Below are 24157 nucleotides of genomic sequence, written 5' to 3' on the forward strand. Positions count from 1 at the left end.
CTTTACGTCCAAAACTCTCTTCTAAACTTTTAATACATATATCATAATTTTCTTCAGTTAAAGCATATCCAGATACACAATTATATGCGGAACCAGATAATAAACTTTTCAAATATTAAAGTTATCTATTTTAGATAAACTTGCATTAGAATGAGTAGCATTATCATACGAATTAAAGAATTCGAGCCATTTACTGGGATCACCAGCATATTTTTCAATATTTAATTTAGGTAACTTTACTGAAGCACTACTTGTAACAACATTGTTACCATTCAGAGTACTACTAATACCATTACTAGTTGTAAGTATACTTCTTTCAACAACTTCATTACTGTTAATTTTCTTTACTTTACTAACAATCTTAGCTTTAAACGTTATAATTTTTTCATCATACTCTTCACATGCAAGTAGTTCGTTATCATATTCTTTTTCATCAATTATGAGAGCATCGATCTTTGAGTCAAGACTTTTAAGTTTCTCATGGTATTCAGTTAACAATTCATATGATGAATTTAGATCTTCTAGATGTTCTTTACTTAATTCTTCCGATAATAATTTCTCAAGTTTATTTAGAAGTGCAGTAACTTTACTACGTACGATAGCACGTTCTTTTTTTCTCTTTTGCTAAATCATCCATTATGTTTCGTTTTCAATGATCGATACCAAGAACAAATAAATCAAAATTCTTACCTCTCAAAAGGTAATTTCCCTTTTCGCGAATTTCAGACACCAAAATTAATGGTGGTTCATGAGTCATAATTTCAAAGTTGTTTCGTTTTCAGAAGTCAGGTTGGGAGAGCATTAGAATTAGCAATCGAAACTTAGAGATTTCACAGAAAATAGAAATAACATTTATTAACGATAAACTTAATGATATAGTATATTACTTCCACCTATAGCGGCCATGAAACATAATCAAGCATTAAAAAAGTATGACATGCGTCATTCTTCATGTTCAAGCGTCAAGTGTAATATTTTTCATCGGCGCGCAGCAAGAGCGCCACCTATCTACCAAAAAAAAGGAACAAAAGGGTATTAAAATTTAGAGAAAAAAAGCTTAATATTTATTTGTTTACTTTATTAAACATTTCTTTCAATGTAAGTTATTTAAGATGCTTCCACAAAAAATTCAAAAATTCCTTTTTCTTTTTTCTTGTGTCATATACAGTGGACTTTCCAATGCCATACTCCTCGCATAATTTTGAGACGGATAGGCCTTTATCCATTTTTTTTGAAGCAATTCCACTTTTTGTTTAGTGGACATCGAAACATGGTTTCGCTATGTAGATCCTTTGGCAACTCCAGAATTGGAAACTCGTTTCGGCATAATCGAAAATTTAAGCTTAGTTTTATAAAATTGCCGTAATAATAACAGTCTGCAAAAAATAATAAGTTGGATCAAATTAGAAGATCAGGAAGCTGCGCAGTCTGCTACATTAATTGAAATGCCTTAGAATCAGTAAAGATAATTTTAGTCTAGCTTATTAGTGTCCGTTATACATTACTGGCTGGGTATCACAAGATTGGCAACGAACGCCAAGCTGTTTCGCTAAATTTTGTCTTGCTCCTATTGCGTACTGAATTAAGCCTGAATTGTATTTGTTTAGTTATTTACTATACCTTCGTTTATTTCTTGCACATGCTTCGAACTAATCCGAGGTCCTGAATAAATAAACTCCCACACATACTTACGGCTTTATCTAGGGCCGACGCTCGATTCCGCCTGGTGAAGTCTCTACGGGTCCTAAATTCTGCTACAAAGCGCTTTCCTAAGTTCTAAATTTTCACTGTGCCTAAACTTTGGATCCCAGTGCTTTCCCTAAATCATAAAAACTTCTCATTCCTTAATTTTGCCGCTCGGTGCTTCCCCAAATTCCAAAAATTTAATCTTCCTTAAATTCTGCCGTCCGTTGTCGACATATTCTGTCGCCGCTTCTGGGTTTATGGTGAATAACATATATCAGTTTTTCTTAATTTAAATAGTACTAAATGTAATCTTTTGGCCTATGAGTTTCATTAACAAAATCTATTTTTAGCATATGAAAAGAAATTTTTGCTGAATTTTCCTCGTCAACATTTCTTAGAGCATTTAAAAATCTATAATCATCGCCAAGCGTAATGCTAGTATAAATGGTTGCCATACTCTTGTTATTCAATTGCTAATTAAAAAAAAGTTTAGACATCACAGCATGAGAAGCAAAATATAAAAAATAATGATTCGCCAGGCCGGCGTCAGGCCGAAACATTCACGTATATAAAATACGTGAATGTTTCGGTTTGAGATGTATGCCAAGTAGATACTCAGCTACGAAGCCAAATTATTAATCTCACAAATTTATGCTTACCTAATTGTTTTTCCATAACGAGGTATTTTATTTAGTGACTAAGTGAAATTAAGAATCGGAATTTTTAAGTGAAAATCTCCACATGTTTTATTCTGGAAAGAAAAATCAAATGCGCATGCTTAAAGCATTAATTAAAAAAAAAAAAAAATGTCTGTGGCTTTGAGGTCCGGATTTTAGATCATTCCGGATAATGGACGTCTGGATTTTTGACTTTGTACTGTATATATGTATGTATACACGCCAGTGAATCACCTTGTATATATATTTGGAAAATGACATGAAATATAATAATTATTTTGTGATATTTTAGGCATATTTCGAACAGTGACAGCATCTGCTATGCATATTGTGAAGGAAGATGTCTGCCAAAATAATCAATCTTCAAAATCAGTAGCTTTCTACAGTATCTCAGAAATTGAGTCTATGTTTCTTAAACTAGCACCATTTTATCCTACAATTGTTGTTCAGTGGTGTAATGTTTTAACTATTTTGAACTATGATAGTCGCCTCTTTTGGTCAAAAATTGTACATCCTTGTCAAGAAAATATAGCTGATGAGCCCACACCTATTTCCATGTAAGTATCATGCTGTTAGTATGTATAATTATGATATTTTTGTTGTTCTAAGTAAAGTTTATGTGTAAAAAATTGTTTATAAAAAATTTATGTAATATGTTAATGCATAAATTTTTCTAGAGTTTTATTTTAGTTTTAAAATGAAATCTCTGAAAAAATGTAGAATAAACTCTCATGTTCAGTATTTAAGAATGTGAATAAACTTTATTTATTTATTTATTTATTCTTTTTAGGCAGTCAACTCAACAAAAAAAGTGTTTTGTACCTTGTAATTTAGAAATGGTTCGTCGGGGAGGCGTTATTCTTCTTTGCGATTATGTTGTAAGTGTGGCAGGTTTTATATTGTGCATAACATTTATTTAATGTGAAACAGCTGTTGTGTGAAACTCAATAATTATAATTGTATAAAAACAGCTTAAATTTATGGTATGAGTACATACAGTCAGACCTGTATTTAAGAATCTAGCAGAATCAAATGAAAAGTATATTTAAATTAAAATTACATTAAATTGTGGTTTCAGTGAATGTCTTTAATAATGATGTGTTACCCGCAGGTGGGAATACTTTAAATGTCTATTGTAATATAAATCAAAATTTAATGTAGAAAATATATGCTGATGTAAGTGCAGCCACACATTTGAAATACACTGCTAGCCATTGAAATTGCTACATTAGGAAGGAAAGTACACATCAGAATTTTATTTTTTGCACTTATAGAGTATGATGAGGGGGAAACATGATTAAATTTGCAGGGGGTTGGGGGTACACACCATGCAGAATTCAGTACATAGAGCTAACACCTCAGGTAGCTATGACAACTGTAATATGGCTAGATATTGAGTCAAACTGAGCTTGGATGACAGGTATGGGTATTTTATTCCAAGCGACTTCCACTCTTCATTAATCATAGTGGTTGTGTGCTTATCTCTTTTCAACTTTCAACCAGATGTTCTCAGTGAGTGAGAGATTTGAAGAATGTGCTGGCCAAGGCAACAGTCAAAGAGTCAAACATCTTCTGTATTGAAATAAAATAGGATACCGTAGGCAACCGGCATGTGGTCATGCATTATCTTGTTGAAAGATAGTGTTACATAGAAAAAAAGAAGTTAAACTTTAAAATGTTGTTTGAATATTTAATTTGAACCTTATTGTTGAATCACTGAGACAGCTGGTGACGGACACATAAATTAAAATAAGCTCATATAAATCTTCATCTAGAGGCTGGTGATTGTAGTTAAACCAAAACACATAAATTATCAACATTGTAAAAGAAATTATATTACTTCAAAGCTCAAACATGTGTTTTGGTGTAAAATCAAAAGATTATTTATCAAAAAATGCAATTCTGTCTCAAATTCTACAAATGCTCTCTCTCATCAGAATAATGCTATATCCTCTGACTATCCTGAGAACACGTAAATATCAGTACAACAATTCCTAAACTCTAGAGATAGCCACAAGCTCTTTTTATTTAAATACAAGCAAATTGAAATCAAATTAATAAACCGATCGTATATTTAAAATACACATAAAATTAATTTCCCAACTACATCTCATATATAACTTTTCTCCTCAGGTTCGATTAGAAAGAATCCATTTTTTCCGTAAGGATAACAAAGGTGACAAGAATAAATCACTTAAATAAACATAATAATAATGGAAAAAAAATCTGAAAGCTTTCAGATTTTACATTATGCCCAAAGGGGCCTTTTTTTAACGATTTGTGTGTTACCTTTATTTATTAAATATCATGTTCTTCGCATTTAAACCATAAAGTTCAACTCAACAGCAATATTGCAAAATGATTTTAAAGTGAGCATATCTTTAGAATTTCCTATACACACTCTCACGCACTGGAGATAAAAATGTCTTTTTTTTTTTTTTTTTTTTTTTTTTTTTTTTTTTTTTCTCGCTAAGTGTTCCCATTGCTCGCTTTGAAATCGTTGAGTTTGTTAATGAAAAATTCGTTAAAGTCTTACAAAGTATGAAATCGATAATAAAACAAATTCCAAATTAGGGCTTCCAGATGCCCATTTTTGGTGGAGGATTACATTATTCAAAATTTGATGGTTCTAGGTACCGTTGTTTTATCACAATGCTAGAAACATACAGACATTTATGCAGATTCTTCATTATTTCATTTCTTTAAATATAACACAGGGCAATAATATTTGGTGGTAACAATTTGAAAAGTGAAACAGACATTTAAAGTTTTCGATGCAAAATACCAAAACGAAATTAATAGTTCTGTGCTAATGCCGTTTGGGCTAATTACAACTAAAACTCATTTATTAATGAAGGATCAAAGATCAGTCGGGAGTCATTAAGATAGCTAGCCACACTACCCCTACACAAACATTATATTAAAATTACTCACAGTTTTACATTTGGCATTCTGGATAATGACCAATATTCTGCCTTAATTATTAGTAATGTGCTCTAGCATAATTATTTAGTTATCACTAAACACTAAAACTTATTTAGTTACTGAAATTGAGGGACGTACAAATTTCACTCCCAAGTAACACAGAAAATAGTTCAGCTTCTAATATTTAGCAATTTATTATTAACTTAATTTAAGGCAAAATATATAACAATTGAATTTTACAAAGTCATTTCCTCAATTATTAATTAAATAAAAAGTAACATTTCACATTTTCATTTTCCTCAAAATTTAACCCTTCGAAATCTTAATAATCAAATAATAAAGAAAAAGCAAGGAAAAATAAATCGCTCACAGGTTCAGAACACACGGGAGTCCATAAATGAAATTGAAATGCCCTTGTCGGAAATTCTCCTAGACAATAAGCACGTTCTTTTCCAGATCTTCGTAAATAGGATGCATGACATCTAATAACTTGAGCTGATCACTTAGTTCTCAAGAAGAACAGGGAATACGGAAATAGAAATGATCGTGCTTTCCGTTATTTTCGGCCTTTTAGTCGATGACTAATTCTCTCATCAAAAATTACACAGTTCTCAAGCCGTCTGAAAGAATATATCAGGGGTCGCAAACTTGTCAGACATAATCCTTCTTACTTTGGTTTTTTTCCTGCAGCTAGAAGTTCCATTTTCGGACAACTGGGAGCAATACTTTCAATCCGGATAAGGGACATTAGGAAGTCCACATTATTATTATTATTATTTTGATGTGCTGCGACGAATCCAATAACCATTTATGAAATTCTTTAACAAGAACACACACACACACAAAAAAAAAAAAAAAAAAGCGACGAAACCAAATTCTCCGAGGAGCAACTTTTCAGGGAAAACGGAAGACTTAACCCAGTTCTTCCATCATAATCTCTGACAAATATCACGAAGAGAACCCGCAACGCAACTCGGTCCGGTCCCCGCAGTTGGCAAGCTGTAATTTACTTCCTTTTTTTCCTTTTACATTTCTTTTTCGGTAGAAAACAACTCTTCCTACCTCTCATGCAACAACTTTTAAAACCTCGGTATTTCTAAACAACGGGCCCACCAGCGGCCGAGCGGTAACGTCACTGAATACTGGTAGTTCGGTTCGAGGTTCGAATCCCGCGAACGGGCCGGCTGCATGGGTGTATTTGTGGTTTTCCCCATGTGTAACGTGTATACGAGCCAGTTTCCCTTAAAACGTCCTCCACAAAGGCATCCCTCCCTTAAGGCAGATAGCCCTAGTGTGCTTTGCCATAATTAAATACACCACACCACACTACCACACCAAATATAAATTATATGTTCATCATAAATTTTACTTGAACAGAAATTATGCTGGCAGAAATAATTTTAATTTATATTATTTGTTCTTTATAAACGAAACAGAACATTCTATGTATAGAGTGAGTACTTCTTTGTAATATGGGACTTTTCAATTCAGAAACCAACTGCCTTTTTTATGGAATTTCGTTTCTCGTCAGTGACGGAGGTTTTACCCTTTATTCTCGGGGAATGGCTCTGCCATTTTGTCCTGGGAATTGTGTTCTCTTGAATAAGTAACTAGGACTAGGAAATTAGCAACTAGGAAAAATATTTCAATCAAAAATATAAATATAACTTTAAAACAAATTGAGATCTGCTATCTGACATAAATAAAACACATTTTAAGTGCAGTAATTGGCCAAAGACTGGTGATTTAGCAGGCAACAAAGAATAGTTTTAGTGGTTCTGATCCTACAACTTTCTAGGCTGCAGACATTTAGTGAGAACCGTTCAGCTATCGAGTACATGACAAATAGCATGCAAAAAGAGGTAACAACTAAATGCACACACAAAAATATTTCTTGTGATGAACTAAAATGTATTATAACTCAGTATTTCATAGTTTAATAAGTGTAAGGTTAGAAAAACATGAGAGAGACATGATATAATAAATTTGTGATATTAAATTCAGTAGTCAAAGTTTGTAATCCGGACGTCCATAATCCGGAATGATCGAATTATCCAGACCTCAAAGCTACAAATTTTATGCGCATATGCGTTTACGCATGCGCGTTTAATGTATAACGGACGGTATAAGCTAGGCTAAAATTATCTCAGGCATTTCAGTTAATGTTGCAGATTGCGCTGTTCCTTAATCTTCTAATTGGATTCGGCTTATTATTTTTTGCAGACTGTTAGAACAATTTTATAAAAATTAAGCTTGAACTTTCGATTATGTCAAAAAGAGTTTCCAATTCCGGAGCTGCCAAAGGATCTACAAAGCGAAAGCATGTTTCGATGTCCATTAAACAAAAAGTGGAATTGCTGCTAAAAATGGATAAAGGCCTATCCGTCTCGAAATTATGCGAGAAGTATGGCATTGGAAAGTCCACTATATATGACACAAGAAAAAGGAACTTTTTGAATTTTTTATGGAAGCATCTTAAACAACTTACATTGAAAGAAATGTTTAATAAAGTAAACAAATAAATATTAAGCTTTTTTTTAAATTTTGATACCCTTTAAATGATAATTGTTCTTTATTTCATATTTTTAATTGTATAATTTCTGCATGCCATCTTACCAGATTTAAACTGATGATCTATAATACGGAAAAACCCCTAATCCGAAATCGCCGAAGTCCCGACGAGTCCTGATTACGGACTGTGTACTGTATATATATATAGAGAGAGAGAGAGAAATGTAAAGGAAGTTTAAAAAGAAGCTTTTTTTAAATGAGTTTGGAAAGTTATAAAACTAGGTAAGCTATATACCCTGAGAATCACCAATTAGGGTTTTTTCTTTTCTATCGCAGGTAAACAGTCGCTAATATATGCCATAATTTTAGATGGTAACATTCTTGGAAAGCATAATTCTTTATTATGAAAAGTACATTCTGATAAATTAGGAGTATTCTTGAGCTTTTGAATGCTGGTGTGCATCACAAAATTATGTGAGAATTTCTAGAAAACTATTTAGTATCCAAACCAAATACATTGACCGTTTTATTTGCAAGTAGTGTCATTATTTTATTGAAAGCTGCCTCTGAACCGCTTCTTAAGTTAAACAGTTGACTGCTAAATTTAAAATCAGATTTAATAACTGGATTATGAGAATACTGAAATGCAGGGGCTTTGTCTTAGAGCATGTGATGCATGCACCACATGCCTATGGGTGTAAAGTTTTCATAAATGAGTCATTATTTTTTAACTAAATCATATAGCAAATGCTTTATTAATTATTTTATGCATACAGATTGGCAATTAATCATGGATTCTATTTAGATTCAAAAATTTAAAACAAAAGTAACTGTGTACTGTCCATGGTTCTTTTTTTTTTTTTTTTTTTTTTTTTTTTTTTTTTTTTTCTTTCCCTTTCCCTGCTTTTAAAAACCTGTGCATGTTATTAAGTTACAGCATGTAGTTGACAGACATTTCGCATAGGCTAAAATGGACTTCTCTCTACTCCTCCTTTCCTGCTAAAAGTGCCAAATTGAGCAAAATCCGCACTGCTGCATGTGGACGCAATGATCTTATGTATATGGAAGGACTATGTTTGTTATTTAACATGCTTTATTATAATTTTGTATGTAATAGTAAGGCAATATTTCATGCTTTGGGTTCACACTGTCTTGTACATTTTATTTGTTAAACTTATGTGGATTCCTTTCGATATAATTATGTATTAAATCTAAAAATTAAATAGAGTATCATTTTTAGAAATCTGAAGCATGACTGAAAATCATGCTGAGATTCTTTTCAAAAACCTTTTCAACAGATGTTTAGTTTTTCTGTCTTTGTCTGAAAAGAAAGCTACTTAAAATGGTAAAAAACCTTAAAGAGTTATACAATGTATTTATTGTAGAATGTGGTGCTACAAAATGTCTGACTCTATAGAGATGATAGATGAATTATCTGTCTCCATTCAAAAAACCGGTATATGCTTGCATTGTATATTGCACAGTAACCTCCAACAATAAACATTAAGCATCTTTTGCAAAATAGAAAAGTGTAAAACTTTGGGAGTAACTAAGACGAAAATTTAGAAAAAAAATTTTTATAGAGAAATTAACTGTTTGGTGGTCATTTGTGTATATCATATTTTGATCATCATCCTATTCTACCTCCCAAAAAATATTTATGAAACAGATGTTCATTTTATGGATGTCTATCTCTAAAATTATATGCAACTATGCAATAAGCAGCAATTCTAATTTATTTTATGTAAAACAACTTATTTACAGTGTGAGAATCCTACTGATGTAGTACAAATGACTTGGCTTATAGTACATCATGTGAATGACATTATTGACTTATCCATGGAAACAACAGTTCAGGACTTTATAAGGTATGATTTTTTATTTTATGCTTTCTAATGAGTAAAATAAGTGATCGAGTAAAAAAAAATACACTCTTGCCAATAAAAGAAAATGAAGCACTGTAGGAAGTATATATTTATAATGAAATTGAACTTATCTAAACCACATACATAGATAAGAGAATTTTTACTTTCCAAAGTGCTAGGATAAATTATTGGGTCCTAGCATTCATTATAATGCTATGACCTTTGATAATTAGCATTTAAAATGCTACAATTAGTAATTTGTGAAATTTCTTTTATCTGCACTTCATGCTGCTATGGAGCAAGATAAGGAATGAAGGCTTCCTAATGTCATTTGGGAATAGAAATTATGAAACATTTCTCAGTTTTTGTTCCAGCTCTTTTCTAGAAATATATATATTATTCTGTGGTCCCTGTACATTGTGGCTTAGCATGTCCCATACATTGAAGATGTTGGTGGCCAAGGAAGAGTTTAAACAGCAGAGACACTCGAGAGATGTGCAGGTTTATGAGACAAGCATTATCTTCTTGAAAAATGACTCCAGAGTGACATGTCATTAAGGAGAACATACTTGGTCTCGGTATGTTTTCAACCTACTGCTGCACTGTTAGAGTTGAGTACATGACTACTAGGATTGAGCTGATATCATAGGAAATAGCACCTGACACCATCTCATCAGAAGTATTGGCCATTTGGTTTTGTATAATAACATCTATTCAGGAGTATTGCGCTGACTTCCTCTGTATGTCTACTTCAAAACTAAAGTGGGATTCATTATTGAAGACAATGCACTATCAGTAATATTTGCCCACATAAAATTACAATTAGTCACAGCAATATGTGGGCACAGCACCATTTCAAACGACACTGTCAATGTTGTGCTCGTAAACGAAGGTAGTTTAAAAGGTGATATGAATGTAATCTGAACTTAACCATGCATCATGAAATGGAAGTTCTGCAGGTATAGAGAAAGCTCATTTGCATACTTGGAAAAGTGTAATTTGCATACCAAATTTCAAGTAATTCGAATTATTTTTCCTTGATGCTTGTTCCCCCCCCCCCTTCAAAAGAGTGTATTTTCTTTACTTATTATATATTGTTTGTGGCAGATTTTTGAAAAAAATCAAGAATATGGAATGAGCCAGAAGTCTTCAAAAACCTTTAATAATGCATTAAAAGTAATTTTTTTTTTTTAAGTGTTGTGTGCAAAATAATATTGACGAGAAATTACGCTATTTGCCCGGGATAAAGAGGTAATTGGAATAGGTACTGTTGAAGGCATTCAAAAGAAAATGAAAATAATAACTGTACATGCAGTTTGTTTATTATAGGAGCAAGTGTTTAACAGCATCTGTACCACAGTGTATGATATAACGTATGCAACCAAAAATGCTTGCAACTTTGCAGCATCATAATGACTGAACTAATAGCCTATGTATTTTCCTACTAGTAGTGTTACTCACAGGAAAACCAGATTTTCTCCTTCGTGCCTAGCCATACTACGACGATGGCTGATTGTACGCCAAAGAGCTCTGATCTTTCCGATTATTCAGATACTGCAGCAGATTTTTCGATGGTGTACCTTGCACTTAAATTTTCTAACTAGCTGCCACATCTACTTGAGGCAAAAGTCTCCAAACATGATTAAAAGTTTCATTAGGTAAAAGCCCTCTAAACGGTCTGTTGATCTGCATCGACCTTGAAGCAGATGAAAAGGCATCTTTCAGTTCTAATCATGCATAAGGGCCTGTCAGAAACTTTAAAATTTTCCCTTTAAGAAAGACACCAAATCTTTCAATGCCTAATGATAAATCTCTTTTAGGCAAATGTTCCAGTCAAAATAATAGTTGCTGGAAGTCATTTGTGGTGCTGGTGCACCATCATGCATAAGTATCATTTAAGCAGTATATTTCATTCTAATAAAGACAGCATCTTTTCCCTTTTTCTTTTCTTTTTAAATGTAAATCTGAAATTTGTATTTACTTTTGGCTCACTTTGTATATAAAAATAGATATAAATCTGAATGAATTATCTTTTAAAATCTTTTAAACTTCTAAATCATTTTTTTATATTTCCATATATGAGGATAGTAAAACATTTTACTAAGTGAACGATGCGTGCTTCTGCAGATTACTTTCTCATTAATTCCCGAAACTAACAAATGAAGCCATTATTGATTAAGCGTTGCCATTATTCGAAGTAAAGGTTATAAAAACATCCCTTCATTCACCACTTTGCTAACATATCTTCTAGTGTCATTAAAACAAATGAAAGATGATGTAATAGCTTATAATGAAAAAAAAATTAGATTTAACTTCTGAATTAGTTAATTGAAATAAGCGGTACTACAATTATTAAAAAAATGTTGGATACATTTCGTCTTTCCCATGACATGAGTTTGTTACTTAAGCTTACTTTTCAATTTATTTTTTGATTTTGATGTCAAATTAGCATGTTTCAAAATGGCGGAAAGGAAATCCTATAATTCCTATTAGCGCTTTGTCTGAATAAGTCTACCCCTTAGAAGCTAAATTAAGAGATGTGAAAAATTGAGCCAGTTTGGAATTCTATAGCTGGATCTTCTTTTAAGCTGTATATTCTTATATTCTTTAGCTCAAGCCCATAAATTTCATAAATTCATCCAGAGTAAAAAAGTAAATTTTTTGTTGTTAATAGTATTTGTGTTATGCAGAAAAAAAAGGGAAAAAAAACTTACCCTAAAGCAGGGACAGATGGGGCTATCGTGAATGCGGGAATTTCTTAAGGCGCCGGTTCCTGTGATGTTTCTTTGATACCTGATATCGATGTTTAAAAAAGATGAAATGTTTATCAGAATCGTAGAATTCGTGCAGTATAAAATGATTAACTCATAGGAAGAAAAAGATTGAATCCGGGTTAAAAGATCGGAAGATAAATTGATGGTATTAAACTCGAAGTCTTAATTCCTTCATCATTATCTCGTCTTGAACTCATTAATTTCTGAATATAATTCTTTACTCCATTACATAAAAGCCAGGAATTTTCATGTCCGGCCATCTGGATGATTTCATAAAAATGGTTATAAACATACCGTCGGTGCGTTTCCCTCGATGTGCTTGGGCACAGGTGGTTTGACCCTTTTCTCGCAATCTGAGCGAGCGTTGATTATGCTTTGGAGGTTTGCAAAACCTTCTTTCCTTTGCCTTTGGGGACCCACCAGCGGCCGAGCGGTAAAGTCGCTGAACACTGGTAGTTCCGTCCGAGGTTCGAATCCCGCGAACGGGCTGGCTGCATGGGCGTTTTCGTGGTTTTCCCCATGTGTAACGTGTATACGAGCCAGTTTCCCTTAGAAAGTCACCGCCCACCAGTGGTCGAGCGGTAAAGTCGCTGAACACTGGTAGTTCGGTCCGAGGTTCGAATCCCGCGAACGGGCTGGCTGCATGGGAGTTTTCGTGGTTTTCCCCATGTGGAACGTGTATACGAGCCAGCTTTCCTTAAAAAGTCCTCCACGAAGGCATCCATCCCTTTAGGCAGATAGCCCTCGAGGCTTTGCCATAATCACACACACACACCCCTTTGCCTGCTTTCTTGGTGTCTTGTTCCTTCTCGTTTCTGGTTTCGTTCTTGTTTTTAGCTTTTCATCCGTGGTAGTGATTCCCCATCTTTTTCTGTCGGGAAGTGGATTTCGGATGTCATTGGTGCTCTGCCGTTGTTCATGGCTATCTCTGACTTTTCTTGTCGCACTTCCGGTAAAACATCTTTAAATATTTTCATTTAATTTCTACCAAAATATGGCTTGATTTGATGTACACTCGCTACTATCTGTTCCCCATCTCTGTTGATGGGGTATCTATCATTTAAGTAAATTACCGTCTCTCGAATTTTTTTCAAGTCTTTGAAATCGAGGACAAAACTTTACCACTCTGTCTTTCCCACTACATGATAATAAATGCTTTAACGGTAAAACTTCATCTCCCTTGTTATTCACTTCTCGCCTTTTCCTTTCATAACATAATTTTTGCTTTTCTCTTACCATATCTGAATTTCTTTATCTATTTTTTTCTGCATATCTAGCATGCTAAACTCTGCTATCTTTCAAACAAAGAATAATTAATCCGGCGGCGTAATTAATTTTCTGCCTAAGAAGAATTCTGCTGGAGTCTTTCTTGTCGGGAAGTCTTTAACTGACCTTGAGGCAAATGCTAACTTATTGACCCCACTTTCCGAGCGCTTATGATATTTTCTGGCACAGCAATGTTAAAGTTATTTTAACTATGTTCTTATTGACCCGCTCTGCCATGTTTGACTGTTGCCGATAAGGCATTACTTTTTTAATGACATATGCCAAGCCTTGCGCATAGTCCCTCAAATATTTGACTAATAAACTGTTTCCTATTATCCGAAGTTACTTTTAATGGAGCTCCGAATTTTAAAATATGCTTATTTAAGAAAAATCTTAAACTGTTTTAGTCGAGCTATTTTAGTCTAAACTGTCACGTGTGTATGAGCCTAATAAGTGTATTCTGACTAATTAATTTGGAAACGTAGCCTTTATTTTATTTAGATACCCGGTCGCGCTGTAATTAACATCATTATTTAGGTGACAAGTACGGCACGACCTGAAATACGTACTTACAAATTTTTGCAACCGCGAAAAGTGTACCGCCTTGCGAACTCATTCCACTGTTTTCCTTATTCCCCGGTGGACAGAAAAAGGAGAATTATGTAATTCGGACAAAATGCTTAACCTTAAACTAGCTGTGATAACCGGTCTGAGCTCGTCATTTTGATTAGAAGTATTTGCATCTCGCTTTCCCTTGCAAAGATAAACTTTGGGGAGCTTGATTTAGGCGCTAAAAAGTGATTATAGTCGTGGACGGGACTTAAACAGGACGTCAAGCACCTCCCTTTAGCGGACCGGCTGTCGCGCCAATGGAGAAAAGAAAAGTAGTTTTTGCATAAAATAAAAGATTACCAATGACTTCATAATTTGCGGCTCTATTTCTGATGGCCGTAATATCCTGGTGTTCAAAATGATCAGATAGATTTAAATTCGCTATTCCTTTGTAATTCTTTCACGATAGTCTCATGAGAATCGAGGATTTTTGCCGTAAGCGTAGCACCATTTTATTTTATTCCCTTTCTCATCAACGCCATTCTTGAGAGTACATCGGCAACCGTATTTTCCTTCTCGGGAGTATGTTTAATGATTAGGTTGAATTCTTGAAGTTTAAGGGACTATCAAATCAACTCGGCCATAATGTTTTCCCGAATACAAATGACTCACGGCTCTATGTTCGAAATAAACTGTAACGGGAGATTTGCCAAAGTATACTCTGAATTTTGGTACTGCTAATAAAACTGCGAGTTTTTCTCGCTCGTTGGAAGCATAATTTCGATGGGTACGATTGAATATTTTATTAAAATATGCAACCGCTTGACCTTTCTGCATTAGAACGGCACTTGCCGCGTAATCAGAGGCGTCTGCACCAATTCTAAATTTTCGTCACCTTCAGGAAATTTAATACCGGTTCTTGAATGAATGCGTGTTTCAGTTGTTCAAAAGCAATATTGCCCTCAGCTGACCAAGCGAAATGGGCTTTTTTCCTTTTTAATTGTAACAAGGGCTCAGCTATTATAACGATGTCTTTAATGAAAGTTCTGTAATATGAACACATTTCCCAGAATGAAGCTAATTTCTATATAGGGTATTAGGCGGAGGGTAATTTTTGATAGCTATTATTTTAGAGTTTTCAGCCTCAATCGCTTTCTTCGATATTTTATATCCTAACTAATGAAATTCTGTGGCCGCGAATCGAATTTGCACTTGAAGGCATTTGCTTTTAGTTCTGCTTCGTTTAGAAGCGAAAATGCTTCGTGTATGAATTTGATGCGTTCTTCAATTGTTTCACTAGTAATTAGCATATCTTCTAGATTAAAAAAAATGTATTTTTTCCGAGATCTGGTCTCTAGATTATATCCACTACCCACTGAAAAGTCGCGGGGGCTCCGTATAAGTCGGACAGCATTCTTAGAAAGCCATAAACGCCGTACATTGTAATAAATGCGGTTTTCGGGACTTCTTCAGGTTTCACGCCAATTTGGAAGTATTCAGATGTTGCATCTAACGTCGTCATAAATCGTGTTGATTTAATTTTACGAATAATCTGTTCAATTATGGGAAGGGGGATAGACAGGATACTTAATGTCATTTTTATTTTTTCGATAATCAGCTGCGAAACTCCACGCTTTGAAGTGAGTTCGTGGGATTTTTTTCTTCCTTTCCAGGACCCCCGGGCTACCGTAAGAGCTACTTATCGGCGTCAAAATTTTATTTTTTAACATTTACTAAATATGCTCTTCTATTATATCTGATTTACCAAATTTTGCAATTTTCCTTTTTCACTGCTCCTAACTGGTTTATTTCAATCACCGATGGCTGCATCCGTCTTTTTTCCGACTTCTTTAGACCGAGCTGCAAAAAACAGATTCCTGAAAATTCATTTTGTTGCCTGCTGCTTTCAAGAAGTCCATGCCTAAAATTAAGCAACTTGAATATTCTTTTTTGACAGAGAAGACAACTTTTTTTTTGCTCATTTTTGACTTGCATGTGCAACGCTATCTTACCTATGCAAGTGCACTGCATACCTTGGGCGACAATAACTTTTGTTCCCGCTGTGTGAAATAATCTACACCTTTTAAAGTATTTTTGAAAAAAGGTTTCTGAAAGAAAACTACATTGAGCATCCGTGCCGATCAGAGCGTCAGCAGGAATATTATTTAACAATATCTGCACTAGTGGTAATGCCAAATTTTTAACAATTCCAGTATTTAGTTAAATTTTAGAGGGATTTCCTTGTTTTCGGGTAAATGTACCCTTTACCTTAAGTACCCATACCTAATTAATTTTATTTTTGTTACTTTCCCGCTGTTTTCTCTTTTGCCCTTTATTTTGGCGGTTGTCACTCGCTGTTGAATCCTTTTGCCTATTATCCAAATGCTTATTCCGGCCACCTGGCTATTGCTGAGGTGCTAGTCTAAAACTTTCCCTATTTGCCCTCTCGCCATATCCTGGTTTGCGTGTCTTCTGTACTATGCGTTTACTCTATAATTTTGTCGGTAACCAGAATAAATTCTCCAGTGTCGTTGGATTTCGTAGTTCAAAAAAATCTTGTATTTGAGGCAGTAACCTTGTCAGGACTTCTGTTTCTTCTAATAGCCTTTGGAAACATCACTGGAGTCCTGAGTAGGAACAGGGAGTTTATTTAAAACTATGTTTATGTGAGTGGGGTAGAAGATACGACAAAAATGGGAAGGATTAAATTAGTCTTTATATCTCACAGCGTACAGCCGATCCCGCACTTCGGGATACAAAGACCAACACTTATGGTCTGAAACTTAAAAAATAAGAAGAAACTAAATTAAATAAGAACTAAATTCAGATACTTTACAAAGACTAGTAACGGAAAGAGTGGACTTTTAAATTCTACGTATGTAGTAAGCAAAATGCGGTAAACTACAATATGTCTTCAAATATCAAAGTTCTGGCCTTAAAGGCAGACAGTAACTGGCTGAAAAGCGCGGGGTGGTAAGGCAGCGAGAAGTCTCTTTCGAAATCTCCCTTTTGGCTAAAAGCCATGTCTTAGCAGTTTGCAAGCTCAATTTTCATAACCGAATCTGTTCGCGTCTATTCTGGAAGGAAATTGAAAATAAGAGAGAATAACAAAGTTTTAAAATAAAATAAACGTTAGTAAAACTTAAAATCCTTACAACCTAGGCAAGATAATTTGAATAATTTCTTCATCAGGCGTCTTGACATACAACAAATTAACTATTTGAATTTTCTTTAAAATAAAACCCGTTAATTCTTCAAATTTAAACTGAAATTTACTAAGCAGCTCTTCGAGCTTAGTCCTGTCTTTCACAATGGAGAACACTTTAATGAGAGCATTCTTAAATACTTCAAATTTGTAGGTATGCTTCCTGGCTCATCTAACACAAATATTCCAATACATTTATCCCAACTGTCAGCCTGTCCTCTAAAAGCGGCAGCTGCGATTGTAACTTTTTGTACTTCGGGCACAGGGGAACTTAGCTGCTTAAAGAATTTAGTTACAGAAGTTTTCTCATCGAAAGTGACTGCTTGTTTCACGACAGCCTTTATTGTATCCACAATGAATTCAAATCCTTCCATGGGACTAACTGAAGTCAGTGGAACTTGCGACGTTAAGTGGTCCAAATTAAATGCAGAATTTTCTTGAGGCATAGTTCCTATAGATGTTTGGACGCCAGAGTCTCGTCCGCTTTGGTAACATAAACTACTTGTAAGTTAGAACTCTAGAATACTTCATACGAATTGTCGCTATTTCTTGGAATTTACAGCAAAGATTTGTAAATGGATGTAAAATACCCTTTTATCATCTCAGATAAATTAACAAAGGGCATAGCTTGTGCTTACAGAACTAGCTAGCATTTATGACGTAAATCTAAAGTAAAGAATTGAAATTAACTAAGCAAATTGCACGTTAGCCTAAAGGTTAATGCCTAAAGCCTAAAGACCTTAGCCTTAGCCTAAAGCCTAAAGGTCTGTGTAGCCTAAGGCTACACAGACAGAATGCGAGAAAGTTGGCTCGGACCTAATTTCGGCTTGACAAGTCTAATGGTGAAAATAAAGCAACGCCTCAAATAAACGGCTGTCAAGATATTCAACTAGTAATTTGTCTTTCAGTGAATGGAAGTAATTGTACAATCTAAAACTTCCCTTTAAATACTATCTCTTTCTACCTCATTTGAATATGTGCAAACTAGACTAGCAGGAAAACGGAAAGCGAGAATTACAGAAAAGCTTTTTAACATAAAATAACTGGTTAGATAAAATAAACGAGTACTTGCCCCTGCATTCTTATTTTTCCGGAAGAGTTTCGTCTCTTTCAACTGTCTTATGTTACATTATACAAAAAGTGCTACAATTTCACATATAATTTCACTAAAATGATTTTCATATATGCAAAATTCGTAACAATATAAAAGAAAATAATGAAGTTCAGTTTCAAAAGTGAAGTGAGGTATTGAGATCATCAAATCTCATTATGAATAGAACGTACAGTTTACTTAATTTTTTTTTCTAAATTTAATTAATAATTTTCCCATCAAAGTGATCTATTTCAGAAATCCATGATGGTTAATACATTTTCATAAAAACATTCAATGCTGTTAGCCTCTTGAATTCAGCATTACGTCTTACTGTTTCTACAGTACCCTAGATATATCCCGCACCCTTATTTATTTACAGGGAGAAATATTCTGCTAGGTTTCACTTTAAAATAAGGAATGTAACAGCAGACTTTATTAGTGATTATTTTGGTCATTTAGTATCTGAGAACAGATGCAAAGTGTTCAGCTGTCTGAATATTCCGAAATAACAGAAAACACGTTTAAAAAAAAGTAGGGCATGCTGGAAAGAAGTTCCACATGTTCTCAATACTCAATGTATAACTGATATAGAATTCCAGTGCAGAATTATAAAGAAATCCTCTCTATCAATTGATGTTTAGGTGGTAGCTAAAAGGTACTGAATTTCATCGACAATGTACTATTATAACAAATTTATTAGATCTCAGTACTAAATCTAATGTTTTTTTTTTAATGATGAATGTGACATCCAATTTAATTTCTTTTTAATGTCAAGGGTTTGTCTTTTTAGTGCCCTTTTCCTTTAATTTTTAATGGCTTTTAAATTTATGTCATTTCTCTACCGAAAACAAACAAATGCAAAGAATTTTAACCAAAGGACATCCACTGGCATACTTTATGTGGCTTATGTTTAAGTACTCACCAAAGCTGTAAATTTCTGTGCAGTGTTTAACTTGTGGCAAATTATTGAAATGCAGGTGGTTTTTATTAATCATTATGTTTGTCAATCAAATCTGAACAGCTAATGTAACTAGATCAGTTCAGTACACCTGAAGAGATAGCCACTAAAATAACACTCATGCATAGTGTACTTAGAGTATCATCTCCAAATTAGATTCTGAATATTCAGTATCTCTAGCTTTTGAAAAAGCGTTGTAATTTGCACATAGTATACTCATCAGCATTTTGAATTCCAGTATTTCTGTTTTTTCATGTAATTTTTATAATACTTTGAATTCTGTTACTGTAAAAGTTTTAAAAATTATTTTACCCCATAGCACACATGCTCAAGTATGACTTGGATGACCTTTAATATTTGTGCTACTAAAATATAAATGAATGTGAAAAGCTTAAGCATGTGCTAAGGATATTCTTAAACTTACCAAGACTGCTTTAAGCCAGAAATTTTCAAATTTTAACTATCTCAATTAAACAACCGATTATTTTGGAAATAAAATACTCAATACATTTAACAGCATGAGTCATACTTTAAAATTAGAATCAGTAATGTTACACAAATGGAGTAAGAATTAGTATTATACTGCTATTGAATAACATTATATATCAGCAATATTTTATTTTTTGTTTTGGTATAGATATTTCACAGAACTTTCCAGATTTAGTGACATATTTTCAATAATGCCATTATGCAGCTTAATTTTATAATATGGTTTAAGTAATTAGCATAAGAAGAAAATAACTGTTGTTAATTTTAAATGACTTCCTGTTATGTTCAGAAATGCATAGTCATCTGGAAAGTTCTGCAGTTTTCAATAGAAACCCATTTTTTTATTACTGGTAATAAGGAGTGACTTTGAAGCAGATGCATAAATACGGCTTTTCTAATTCTAGTATAGCTTATGCCATAATTTTTTTCCAGTGCAGTTCTAAGAATAGAGAACACAAAAGTTAATTTTCATCATGTTATGCTCTTTTATTTTTTAATAAAGAAAAATGCTAGTCTGACTACTTGTAAAATTTGTGCTGCATATGGACAAAGTGCTGTTATTGCTGATAATATGAAGGTAATGTGAGAAGTTTAAGCGTGGAAATTTCAGCTGCTCTTCATGAACATCCTCTGTAAACAAGGACTTATTGAAAGGTGAACATTCTCATTATACAGTTTAGGGACTATCGGACAAGTTAAATATTCCTCAAATTACAGTACATGATAATTTAAAGAAGAACTGGTATGGAAGCTGTTATGGTGTATGAGTGCTCCATACTTTGACACAGCAGAATATGCTTGCTAGAATTTCGGCATATGATTATATGCTGAAACGAAATAAAAAAGCTTCAATTTTGAAATGGCTTATTACTTTACATGAGAAGTTAATACTGTACTATAATTTTGCAAGAAAAAAGATTATGGGATTAGCCAAATTAACCTCCATTAGTAACATAGAGAGCTGGGCTGTATCCTAAAAAAGTAATGTTTTCTGCATGGTGGGACTACAAAGGAATTCTGTATTATGAATTGTAGCCACAAAATCAGAGAATAAAGTCAGAAAACTACTGTTATTAGTGGCAGTTTTAAAAGCAGAAATTGAAGAAAGTGCCCAGAACAGACTAGTTGTTGCATGACTTGTAACTAGTCTTGCAACATGAGAATGTTGCGCCCCACATTTCAATGAATATCAGATAAAGACTTAATAAGTATGGCTGGGATTTTTGTGTCATCACCCATATTCAGCAGATCTTGCCTTCTCGGATTTTCATCTGTTTATGTCTGAACGTCCTGAAATTCACTTCTTTGAAGACTCTCAAATAGCACCTCAATTTGTTTTTACAAATAAACCTAATGACTTTTTTCAAACAGGAATTTTCCAGCTGCCGGAGAGGTGACAAAATGACACATAATAAAATGGTACATATGTAGTTCAGTGAAATTTTCTTACTCTTTCATACTGCTTCATTAATATTTATCATACATCACAGAAATTTTTGGATGATTCAGTGTTTCAGAAAACTTTATGGAAATTTCATAGGGAACACTTCCAAAAGAAGCTGTAATTTCTAAAAGAACAAGGTTTTTGACTGCAGTTTCTAAACCAGCCAAGTTCGCTCATGAACATTCACTATTAAATCAATTTTTATGGGAAAAAAAAAGTCCTATCCCCCCCCCAGAATTCCATAATGTATATTTTATAGTTATTTTATTAGAAGTATCAATATTCTTATATCAAGTATCAATATATATGTGCCTTTTTACTTCTTCACTGCTATACTAGCTGTAGTGTATTTTTATGGGTGGAAAACTGTCTTTACTGTAATACATAATGCTGAGTATCTAATTGTAGGTTTATTAATTAAATTATACAGTATCAAACAAAGGTAACATTATCTGAAACGAAGCATAAAGAAAGATAAGTAAAAGAATATACTGTATACTTCTAACTTTCAAGTCTTTTTTCCCCCTAAGAATTTAAAGTTGATTAAGTGATAACAGAAAAATTTAAATATATGAATAATCATGTTATTACGTTATGCAAAATTTTCATGTTCTAAAACATACAGTTGCCATATTTGTGTAAATAATATTACTTTTAGATGTGGAAATTAAAATAGCAGAAAAAACAAAGAAGCTAATTATTTCGCAAGAGAGTTTAAAGTGGTTTTTTGTTGTAAAAAAAGCGCTAAAATAACTCTTTATACTATCGTGCACATTGTGCATTTAGGAGCTTTTAATGTGTAATTTTTTAAAGGAAGTTAAATGGTGAACTTTAAAAATTTCTAATGATATTTAATAGTACTGTTGTAGTTTTAGACTTCTGAATATCTGTGCTAAAGCCATGAATTCTTATACCTAATTTAATGTATTCTCATTTACGTCTATTTTAGTTCTATTCATCGAAATCCTGCTGCAAGTGGGCTTTGGATTCAAGCTATAATAAATGCTCATCATAGGGATTTAGCAAAGGTATCTGTATTGCATCAAGTATTTCTTTTTCTGTTCTTTGTTAGCATTCACATACAGTACAAAGTCCGAGATCCGGAATCGTCGGAATTTCAGCGATTCAGGATTTCGAAAGTTTCTGGGTTTTTGATCATCCGTTTAAATGTAGTAAGATGGCTTATAAGTATGGCGACATCGTTTAGCTCAGATAGAAAAATGCTAACCCCCATAACCGCTGTGGTTTGGTGTCGTTTTAGCCAGTGGATTTTTAGCCACGAGAGAAAAATCGAGAAAATAGTAGACTTTTAGCCAGAATTTCTTTCCTCCGCACAGAAGGGGAAATCGAGGCAGGTTACCATAAATAAACGCTCCCCACTCAGCCAAGACCTTGCAACTTTGCCTCCCCCCTTTATTCCGGCCATGGAGGTAGGAAGTAAGATGGAGTCGCCCTAAGCAAGTTTCTCCCGTACCCTGCTCTGAAGCACCGGCGATATCACTACGTGGTGACCAAAACATTGGGTCATTTACCATTGAGTTCTATGGGATTTGACGCGTTCGGATGTAAATATTTTGTAATTACGTCGTAAATATACATATAAATGTATATATTTTCTTTTTCTACAACACTTCAGAGTCCTAAGTATGTGAAAACAACATATTTTTAAACAACATTTCATTCTGAACGGAATTAAATGCTATACTTTTCACAGGACAGTTTTCTCAGAATGGTTTAATTTGAATGAAATATTTTCACAAGTTTTCGTTAATTACATTAGAAAAAAAAAATTAAGGTAATTCGATTTTATTCGGTTAAGGTACAAAAATTAAGATCAAAATTTATTGTATTATTAATATTAAAATTATGCATTATTTCTTTTCTATTTATAGAGCTTCTTCCTAAAATACTTTCTTAAATATGACATGATTTTTTGGCTCCTGAGGCATCTTTTAAATCGAAAAATGTAAGTCAATTTATAATTAATGCTCTATTCGGTTCATTTTAAATTAGAGAATTATTAGGAATTAGCGAAATGCTTTAATTAAGTATTTCGCTAATTCCTAATAATTAAATAGGTATTAAATAGTACTTGACTTTCTCTGAACATTTCTGAAAGGGAATAAAATAAGTTTTTTTTTTTTTTTTTTTAAGTATTATTTAAAACTTGTAACTGAGTTATTATAAAATGTAAGGGGAATAATTCTTTTAATTATACTTATCAGATTTTTTTTTTACCCTTCCTTTCAACAATACATATTCCAAAACTCTTTATTACGTTCTTAAGTGCGCATCTCATAGCATTTGCTTTACAATACCTTTTAACAGATTGCTTTCCAATACGAACAATTCTTGCTTAAATAGTTTTATAACGTATTTGTCAACAGGATTTCAATTTATGTTTACAATTCAATATTAAGGTTATTATATATTTAGATAACATTTATAATCATTATAAATTAGATACATTTAATAATTAAATTTCTTCACAGTACTTTCACAGTTGTTTATAAGTGAATAAATTCTTCATTTCAAATACATTTATAAATAATTTAATGAATATTTAAGTATTTTGTCAAAGGCAGATACATGCTTTTTGCAAGCACATGCATAAATACCCATACATATTTCTTAATTTTCATTTCCGGCATGTGCAGATCTTTAATTTCTGTGCATTCACTATATTTTTCGTGTAAAGTAATTTACACTAAT

General features: G+C 33.2%; 1 protein-coding gene across 3 annotated transcripts in view; it reads left to right on the forward strand.

Annotated features, from left to right (window-relative positions):
* The window catches only part of htt (huntingtin), a 595026-nt gene that overhangs the window by 407495 nt on the left and 163374 nt on the right, over nucleotides 1–24157 (forward strand). For all 3 annotated transcript variants that reach the window (XM_085807902.1, XM_085807903.1, XM_085807904.1), the window contains exons 32-35: nucleotides 2656–2920; nucleotides 3154–3241; nucleotides 9564–9667; nucleotides 22395–22473. In XM_085807902.1, the coding sequence (XP_085664028.1) occupies nucleotides 2656–2920; nucleotides 3154–3241; nucleotides 9564–9667; nucleotides 22395–22473 (536 nt within the window). The remainder of the gene's footprint in view (nucleotides 1–2655; nucleotides 2921–3153; nucleotides 3242–9563; nucleotides 9668–22394; nucleotides 22474–24157) is intronic.

Source organism: Stegodyphus dumicola, chromosome X1 (assembly GCF_044657685.1).
Source record: "Stegodyphus dumicola isolate Sdum_Otavi_A_Nest chromosome X1, ASM4465768v1".
Classification (NCBI taxonomy): Eukaryota; Metazoa; Arthropoda; class Arachnida; order Araneae; family Eresidae; genus Stegodyphus; species Stegodyphus dumicola.